The sequence below is a fragment of the Simochromis diagramma genome, unplaced genomic scaffold (assembly GCF_900408965.1).
Source record: "Simochromis diagramma unplaced genomic scaffold, fSimDia1.1 OVJJ01000802.1, whole genome shotgun sequence".
Taxonomy (NCBI): Eukaryota; Metazoa; Chordata; class Actinopteri; order Cichliformes; family Cichlidae; genus Simochromis; species Simochromis diagramma.
Window position 1 is genome coordinate 8,593,898 of NW_024387492.1, and position 10,032 is coordinate 8,603,929.

Here is a 10,032-nt window from a genome sequence, read left to right on the forward strand (position 1 = left end):
TTTTCATCTTCTGACTGATGCAAGGATAATGATCCTGTATGAGCTACAAATTTCAAAAATAAACGCAAATTTCAAAATGGTATACATATATGCCAAAATATTCTACCATATTCTACCAAAACTTGTATAAACCCAAATAAAGAACTCCTTCATTGCTTACGCTCACTCCAAGCAGACGAAGCATCAATCTTACCTGTTCTGGATGCTCGCTTGGGGTCAGGGTAATGGCCACCTCCTCTTTGGGACAGGCTTCCACAGGCCTCTCCGCCCTTGGCTCTGATTTGGGCTTTCGGCTGAAGAAATTTAGGAAGCTCAAGGGCCCAGTCTGCTGCTTGGGCCTCTTCATGGTCTAGAACTAGAGCGGGAGCAGCAGCTGAGGAGAACAGGCCAACGACCATGAGCAGGATGCAAAAGCGATGTTAGAGTACGTGTGTGTTTGTGCGCGGGTGGGCGAGCACAGTGCGCTCTCACGGCTCAGAGTCTTGGAGCTGGACGGCTGCTCTGTTGTATGAGGGAGGGTGAGTGGGTGAGATGGAGAGAGAGACGACGGGGAGGAGGTAATCCCTGCCTGAGGGGAACATCACCGTTTTGGAGCCTTTCCGAGGCCTGATCATGTGGTTTACTTTGTCTCTCTTCAGTCTTCCTCCTCCACCCACACAGAAGTCTGAATTAGTCCTGAACTGGTTGACTGTTGTTCATCATTTTAGGCTTTTTCTCCACTGTTAGCAGTCCTTCAACCTGGAAACACAAGTAAGTAATGACTATAATACACAGCAAGAACTACAGACCTTTGGATGTGCATTTTGGTTCACTGAATATCAATTTTCTAAAAATAACATTACAATAAGAAATAAATTAAGAATATCTAGTCATGGCTTCTAAAAAATTGTTTTACACAATGAAAGGGTTTCAATCTGATGCAAGTCTCCTAAAGTCAATCCTCTTAAACTTCAATGTTAAAATCCCAACTTTATAGCAGAAGCCAGCATGTCTGACCTGAAACAGAAACATGGTTTTAGTTTCTATGGTTAATTTCCCCCTTTGATACAATCGGTTACAATTAGTTTAGATGACAGTCTATTAAATGGTTTTATGACAATCTTTCTATCAGCAGACTCCAAAGATTTCAGGTCAAGTCTCCCTGTCATTACTACAGGCATTCCACAGGTTTTCATTGCTAGATGTCTTTTATTCACCTTCTACAGTATAATCTACACCTCCTAAATCTTGAAACCTATTTTTATGCAGATGACACTATCTTATATACCACTGGGTCCTTCTTGATCGGGCTATTGAAAAATCCAAAGTTTGCATTTCAAAATTATCTTATGAAACATAAGCTTGTTTTTCATTCTAATAAAACCAACTGAAAACTATTCACAAGGTCACCAAGGTCAGTATCCACCATACAGTCCATATTAAAACTCTCCAGTGTCATATAAAATACAAATACAAATACAAAAAACAAATCTTGGTTCTCATTAACTGTTGTATTAGGTACAATTTTGTCTGAGCTTGATTATTATTGTAGTGATAGTTTATATGGATACAATGACAGGTCCTTGGACATTTTAAGATTAGCTGTGCCTCTTACTGACATTAAACTTGGAAAAGAACAAATGGAAAGACTACAAAAGACTGCAAAGCTACATTCTGTGATTTCATAGCAGCTTTTTAAAATGTGTTAAACTGTATGCAACTGTCCTTGCACATGCTTTTCTTAATTTCTGAACGCCTATAATGTGTCCTTGAATTTTCTGCCTGTCTACTAGTCTGTGTACTCTTAATCTGTAGATGTCATTTGTACACAGGTCTCTCTTGAAAAGCGATCTTGAGTCCATGAGACATCCTGTTTAAAATACTAATTATAACATAACACCAGTATTATAAATGGTGGAGTGCTAATCAGGCATGAGACTGAATGTAATTTCAATCAATCAAACACATTACAGAGATCTGATTTAAAAAACTGATCATCAATAGTGTTGGACAAACAGCTATTTCAAACATAGGGTGTGTCATTTTTACTCTCAAATCTCTGTATGAGATACATTTAAAAATGCAAACACATGGAAGGGTGTTGTCTGCACCATGGCCCGTTTGTCATATAGCCCAGACAAGCAGTGAGGCCATTGCTATGAGACACAAAGAGCAGAAAGATGTGAAACTTGTGACTGATCAGACAAAAAGGACTGGGGGAGACAGGAGGGTGAAGCAGTAGAGAGGCGGTGACAGACACCACAGACAACTCATTCTGCATCCATTAGGCAGCAGCAAGCTTTCATAATCAGCCCCAGAGAGCAAAGGGAGCATGAGGTGATTCATGAAACCCCAGACCAATTAAAATAGCTGTCTCCATGCAACTACATCAAATCAGACCAAGGAATATGGACTGAAATGTGATATGATTATAGATCATCTATTTCAAGCTCCCCAGTGCTGCTTTTAGTATTTTTTTAGTTGTGGAAAACAGTAAAATGTATGAAATCTATCTATCTCTTTGCTTGCCTTATCGTTATTATTAAATCAAATTCAATGACTACAGGAGTTGAGGTAATTCTGCAGATATTATAAGCTTCATCATTCTTTAAACAGAGATATACAAAGGATCTGCATTTCTGATACACTGAAGTACCTAAACTGCTCTCTCCCTCTCTGAGACCAGAGTTAGGGCTATACCTTTATTTCATTCGTGTTAAATCAACATGAACAGAATACCCTTTTTAGATCATTACTGTATATGGTAATTTAAGGGTAAAGAACCAACATTCTTGCCCTTTGAAAGTTATCTCCATATACTGAAGAGTCATGTTAATATTTTAGATATATATGACCTTAGTGTACCCCTCTTCTGATCTTCCAGCAGGATAACACATCGTGTCACAAAACTCAAATCATCCCAAACTGGTTTCTTAATTATGACAAGGAATTTACTGCACTCAAATGGCCTCCACAGTCATCAGATCTCAAGATTCGTTTTGAATGTGAAGCCAACTAATCCACAGACAGTGTAATGCTATGGACCAAAATCTCTGAGGAATGTTTTCAGGACCTTGTTCAATCCATTAAAGCACTTCTGAAGGCAAAAGGAGATCCAACCTGGTACTAGCAAGGTCTACAGAACAAAGTGGCTGGTCAGTGTAGATGATAATTGTTGGAACCGATATTCCAATAAGAACTACGAATGTTGTTTAGAGTTGTCTGTAAACATACTCACATTTGACACAGTTACAGCTAGTGTCCACCCAAGTCTTCCAGATTGCTTACTGCCTTGGGAATTCCCTTGAAGAACCCAAAAAAGATACTAAATATGATGGTACTTTTTCAAAAATCTTTTTCAAAATCATTAGGAAAAGCTTCAGATCAAGAACCGCCAGGGTGTTTTGTATTTCAAATTAACTATCCTTTCTTCAAAACCCACCAGTTTAAAGAATTTGGAGTTCAGAGGTATAAAATCTTTACTTTCGACACATTTATTTAAAAACATCTTTACTACTGGTCCTCAAATGGCTTGGATTTCACATGGATGCCTTTGTTTGCTCTAAAATAAATATTTAAGTAAAGCAATCCAGTGGAAAACAAAGCAGCAACCAGCTCATCATTTCTATATCCAGCTATGTCCAGAGTCTAGTAACACAGTTCTATCCTAATATAGCATCCCAATTGTGCATCCACTTGAATTTCCCCATCATCCGTATTCTGTGGGGACTGACCTTCACCAAAGCACCAACCTCTGTGATGAACACACCACTGAGCTGCTGTTTATTTATAGAAATAATTCCCACAGATGAAAACATCAAAAGCGCACATGCTTATATGCTCACGTACATATAATTATGCAAATGCAGACACTCAAGCGCACGCCGGCAAACTGATGCATGTAGTATTGAGTGTTTTTAAAGCATAGCTCAGTGGGTTTGTTGCTCTACACTATGAGACAGATTGCCAAGCAATTAGACAACACAATTCGCTGCCTAACGACTTAGATAAGTTGTCACTGTGAGGAAATGAAGTAAAGATGAAGAGATAAGCAGGCAGTGCCTTTGTAGAGACTGCTCATTTGAGATCAGATTGTACAGAACATTATAGCAACAAGAAACAGAACATCTCAAAATCTAATTGACTAGATTACAGCCTAAAACCACATACTGGATTTCTTTATGGATTCATTGAAGTACAATTTCTGATGTTTTACTAGAATAATTTACCTACTTATATGTTTAACTCTTTTTTGCATTAAGATAAGATAAGATAAGATAAGATAAGACTTTATATACTATACTACTATATACTATATATATTATATATATAGTGATTGTAATTCTCTGCTAAGTGTCTGTAAAGTTTGCTGGGTTTTGGCTCCAAATGACTAAATGTAACTTAGTGCTGATTCATGCTGCTGTCAGACCTGGCAAGGATGTTTGAGCTCCGGGTTATTAGGATGAGGGTCATCCCAAGTTAGCAGAACTACCAAGAAGATTTTCAGTCTAGTTATGGCTGAACATTCAAGAAAGGCAGTTTGAATATTGCATGAGTCTCTCAACTAAGTGCCTTAAACTTAAGTCACCACTGAGCTGCAATCCTTCTGGGTATCTTGGTTCTTTTTTTTCTCTTGTTTCTCTTGCTTGCTTATGTTCTTTTAATTAAATATCTGCTGCAGTCCAGCTTTCCAAACTACAGAGCATCCTTCAACTGTAATGCATCATGATTTAGAAACAGATCTCCCATCAACTGAAAATACTGACATGCACATGCACACACTTACATTTACCCACATCATCATATATATACGTAACCTAATTATGTGGATACACAGATGAAATGGCCAAGAAGATGCTGTCTGTTTTCCATGATCAGTAGCTAGAACAGGGTCAGAATTAGTACAAACTGCTTTTCGGATCAGCTCAATGTCAACAATACCATCAAAATCGGACAGATAAGCATGATAATAATAACTTCATGAGGTTCACGTTAGGGAAATGCGCATTACATGATACACAACAAGATAATGGGAGAAATTTCATTCAAGAACGTCTTCAAATCAGGAATCACATGGTTCCAGTGTATCAGAACAAGCATATGAATGTGACCGTGACACTGTCACACACACAAACACAACTTTGACCTTATGTAACGCATGCCACATATAGTTTATAACATACATACTATATCTACATATACTCTAAAGAGATATAGTTAGTTAACAAATTATTCATTTTAAATATTTCAAGTGGAATAATTAGATAACAGAAATGAGTGATGTGGTGCTGTTACCATGGTGAGATATTCACAAAACTCCAAAACCACTGCAGTTGCAGTCTCTGGCTACTGACAATACACTCAAGCACTTTTTTGCCAAGCTGCGCATCTCTCCTAATAAATGAAGCAACAATTCATCTCTATACATATTGTGAGACAAGAAGAGAGAGAAGAGCCCTGCTGTCATCTCTCAGAAAACTCAGGACAACAACAGTTAACACAGAGATGCTGTCCATAAAGAGTGAGCACACACTCTCTGGTTTTGGTCCAGGTATTATTAACATGTTGTCTCTATTACATGTATTATGGGAACAAAAGAAAGACAAGTCCACATTAGGTGAATCAATTAATTTTCAATTAACTGTGTTTTAGCTTAGACTTTAGAGAATTGGCATTAGAAAGTTTGTGAAGCTGAAGTATCTATAACCTGCACCGTTTTCACGGCCGGCAGGGTGCGGCTCCTCTAGCTTTCACATGCTGCTCTAAGAGGATATCCTCCAACGTATTAACATCAGCACAGAAACTGTGCACTGGGGGCTTCATGGCATGGGTTTCTGTTATACCTAAAGTGTAAGTGGATTACCATTTGTTAGTAAATCACATTAGCAGGCTCTTCGGTGTGATAATATTAATCTTAAGTGACATTCATTTTTATTCATTATTATTATTATTTATCATATAATATGAATTATTTATTCATACTTCATACTATTTATACCATTTTCAAATCAGGTCTTTATACTGTACGTAATATAGATAATGAACAGAATAAATATAGTCACGAGAATTAGTCAGTGAGTTTATACAATGACAACCAAGTTGTGAATCACACATTTGGGATTCAAAGTTCAAACAGCAAAGAGACTATGTGAATAATGCCAGTAACTAACAAAAAAATGGAATCCATTATGAATCTTTTTGAAATAAATAACATGCTGAAATCTCACAATCTGTCAGTACCATTAAAGATTTAGAATCTTCACACCACAAAGTATGAGCGAAACCAGAAAATGTGAACCATAACCTGCTGTTATGTGTTTACTTAATCCATCTGAGTACTTAGGCGCCACAACTTCAAAGCACAACCCACTATAATTTCCTCAGAGCTCAGGGTACAAACAAATCACAATGAATTGACTCCCATTGGAGTTAATCTATATATAAGTATAATTTTCAGAAGAAAAATAACCAATTTCGGTTCTAAAAGAAAAATTCTCTGTAATCCATGAAAGTTTCTAAGAAAGTAATTACTTACAAATCGAAACTTTTCAGCCCATTTCTTTTTCTTCATCCATAAAAACATACCGTCACCTGTGTATATTTGAACTGTGAGGAATGGGTGAAAAGGAGCTAGGATCTTAAGATGATTTAAACAAGATGTCACCTTGTAACCTGTTTAAACTCCTCACAACTTCCTTTTTTAGCAAGCCAAAGGAAGTAATACTGTGAAACTGCCCTCCTTTCATGTCCTGTCAACGCAAAACAAAAGCTTAAAACCCTCATTTTAGTCTTAATTCACAGCAGCAAACACTGATTTTTTATTTATTTCAAAGAGGCGAAAGAAAACGGATCCCTCGGGCACAGTATCACTGGACATTATTACATAACATACTAAGGCATGTGCAGGAGTCTTGTATTGTTATCCTCTGACATGAATCAGCATGCTGATTCACACCGCCTTTACTGTGACCAAAAAGAGTGACACACACTCACACAGTTTCCCACAGAAAGCACACGCGAGCAAAGTTGGCAAGGCTGTTTTACTGATACATGCATAAAAGGTCATCTCATTTGTCCTCTGCAGTTTCAGAGGAGCTTTACAAAGATTAAAAGAAAAGTTGTGATGATGTCAGATGTTTTTGACTTTGAGACTTTTTATCAGAAAGTCTGTGTTGCAAACTGGCAGGGAAGGTCACACAAACTGATACTGTTAGTAGTGATGCAGGCCATCTGGGATGCGGCCTTTCTGAAAAAAAAGAAAATCGATATCTGCTGCTTCTCTTTTTGACCATTTTCTTGTGAGTTCCCCAAATTTATTAAAGCACAATAAGAAATTACCTGAGTAAAATGTCTAGATATGGTTTAAAATACTCAAAATGTTTTATGTTCATCCCAAATGTGCTTCATTAATGTATACACAGACTACAACGGAGTCACCTCAGGGATATATAGAGAACTATAAAACACTTCAAGGGAGTAATGATCTATTGCTGTGACATTTGACCTTTTCAGATAGCTGCTGTGGGTCAAAAGAATGTCGTCATCAATTATACATCGTACAATTACAGTGAAACCATGAGTTAAATGTTTTTAAATCATGCCCCCATGCTATTTTTTATAAGTGAGCAAAGGTACACTTTGTAAAAAAAAACGAATTCACTGTTCTTAACTCTGACTTCACGAATAATTACCTACAGTTAGCGTTTATAGTTGTTTATGCCACTCCACCTCTAACAGATGGGATTATTACACAATCAGGATTCTGCCCCAAAGCAGCTTCCCATCCTCTGAAAAGCCAAACAGGGAAGAAACAGAGCACTTTTTTTTCAGAATCCTGTCCTCTGCATGAACCTTGCTGTCACAGCCATTATTACAGTATCTTCTCGCTTTGGAGGCGTTTTCGACGGTGTGACACCTGTTAATAAGCTGTTGCTATTTTAAATAATAATAATAATAATAATAATAATAATAATAATAATAAAAAGAGTGAAATAAATAGTAGTTTTCAGACGGATCTTGAGTTCTGCCTCGGTGGAGGGAAGCGTGATGATGCACCCTATTAAATATCCCTCCACTGGACAGATGCCCGCATCAGCAATGCGGGTTTCAGAGGCATGAGAGTGACCTCAGCCTACCCACACATAGACACACACTGGCGCGCGCACTTAAGCGCTCCACGGCATCCCTGACCAAAATATTGAGTTTCTGTGCCATGCGGCGCGTAGCGGACAGTGTTAGTGACCTGTGAAAACCTATAGTCTACTCGACTGTATTGAATAACCGCATGCAGCATAGGGGATTTAGTTTGATAAGACATCATATTATTGTTGTAGAATTTTACAACACTGTTAGACCATGTCTTCTAAATCCACGTTAACTCTCTGACACACATGTTTAAGCACTGCGGAGTTAAAAATGATGCAGTTATACCGCAATTACCTTAAACTACTCAATAATATAAAGTATCGTTTTAAGAATAAACCACGGGCCTGCGGGGTTCATCTTGGGAGTGCATCTGGAAATTATATGAATGAAAAAAGCGGGTTATTATAAGGCAGCCGAGCGCAAGTACCACTCTTATTGGGGTTATTTGGGCATGCTGACAGAATATTTGAATCATTTAATGAGGATCTGTCCGGAGCATCAGTATGCTATTGCAGGGAGTGGCATGTCAGCCTACGTATTCGTATTCACCTCCACCTCCACGTACCCCACACGACCACGAGTGAAAAACACCAATAAAAAGGGTCTGAATGCGCATCTGAAAGTGTGTCCGGGCAGCGGATAAAACGCACAATAATTTCTATTACGTAAAGGGTATCTTACCTCTCTGCACGGCGCCTTCTCTCCTCGCAAGCGTAGAATCGACAACTGGCTCCTCCCCTTGAGGACCAAACAGTAGCACAGAAATCTGCACCCCACACCCACCTCCCTCCACTCCCCACCCAGGTCGCCTCCTCTTCACTGCCTCACACAAACCGTGTCCGCCCGACGGAGCTGCAGAGAGGGGGTGGGTATTGTGGTCCAGACCGGTCCGGTTGAGAGGCGAGCAGAGGAAAGGAGATCCGCAGTGAGGAAAGCCTTCCCTCTTACAGCAGCTGCCTGATGGCTTTTCTGTGCGGCGGCCTGGAGGGGAGGCACACTGCAGAGATGCGAGCCAATGACATGACGCAGAATCCCAGGATCTCCTATTCATAAATGCCCAGTCCCATAAAAAAAACAAAAACACATTCTCCCTCGTTTCAGATATAAAGCCAAAGCAGTCTACATGCAGGACTCCTTCCTCTTCTTTTCTTTGTTTTTCCTTTTTTCCCGTTTTGACATCTTGTCCCAATTAACCTGGCAGATTGTTTATGTGGTTTTGGTCATTTATAGTGACACATGACAGCTTACTGTTGTGTCCACTGAGTGATTGTTTCTATTTTTGATTCCAGAGAAACCACACTCTCTTTGTTCTCTGGGATTTCTTGCAGCCCACTCTGATCGGGGGTTAGCAGACACGAATTCTTCTTCAAGTTCCAATTTCTGTTGATGGGGAAGTACTCAAATGTACTCTCTATTCTTTTTTTTTCTCGGTTAACCTAGATTTAAGTCCCATTTAAGTCTACAGGCTTTTGATCCAGCTTTCTGGAGAAACTGAGAGATTGATTGACCTACTTTGTATTGTACTTTATATCCTAATGTTTTACTACTGCTTTTATCGGTAACAGACAGCGTATCCGTGTGTCTTTGCACAGATAGAGCACCAAACTGCACAGTTTCTAGCCTCCTCAGACCTCCCAATAATTTTTAGTTGTCACATAACTATTCCTAAAAGCTCTATTTGATGCCAGTCGCATAGTAGCTGTTAGCCTTTGGCCAGTGGACTTAACTTTATGGTATTACGTAGGATCTGTGATCATTTTGTAACCAGACATAATTTTCTTTTTAAGTACTGTAAAACAATTCAAGCATGACGCTCCTCGTCGCAACTATATACACAAGAACTACAACTACTATAATCCATTGAGGTACAGCAGCCGGAAATTATTTTCGGAACGGAAGCGTCTAAGG

The 10,032-nt window shown here is 38.8% G+C and overlaps 1 protein-coding gene across 5 annotated transcripts in view; it reads right to left on the minus strand.

The window, feature by feature from the left end:
* The window catches only part of si:ch211-278j3.3 (E3 ubiquitin-protein ligase RNF19B), a 30,363-nt gene that overhangs the window by 18,537 nt on the left and 1,794 nt on the right, over positions 1 to 10,032 (minus strand). Inside the window, exons 1-2 of one of the 5 annotated variants that reach the window (XM_040018182.1) lie at positions 8,806 to 9,564; positions 194 to 738 (exon numbers count right to left, since the gene is read on the minus strand). In XM_040018182.1, coding sequence (XP_039874116.1) covers positions 194 to 346 — 153 coding nt within the window. In that variant the 5' untranslated portion in view covers positions 347 to 738; positions 8,806 to 9,564. Of the gene's footprint in view, positions 1 to 193; positions 9,565 to 10,032 lie in introns of those variants that run through there. The other 4 variants (XM_040018178.1, XM_040018180.1, XM_040018181.1 and 1 more) reach the window with 4 other exon arrangements.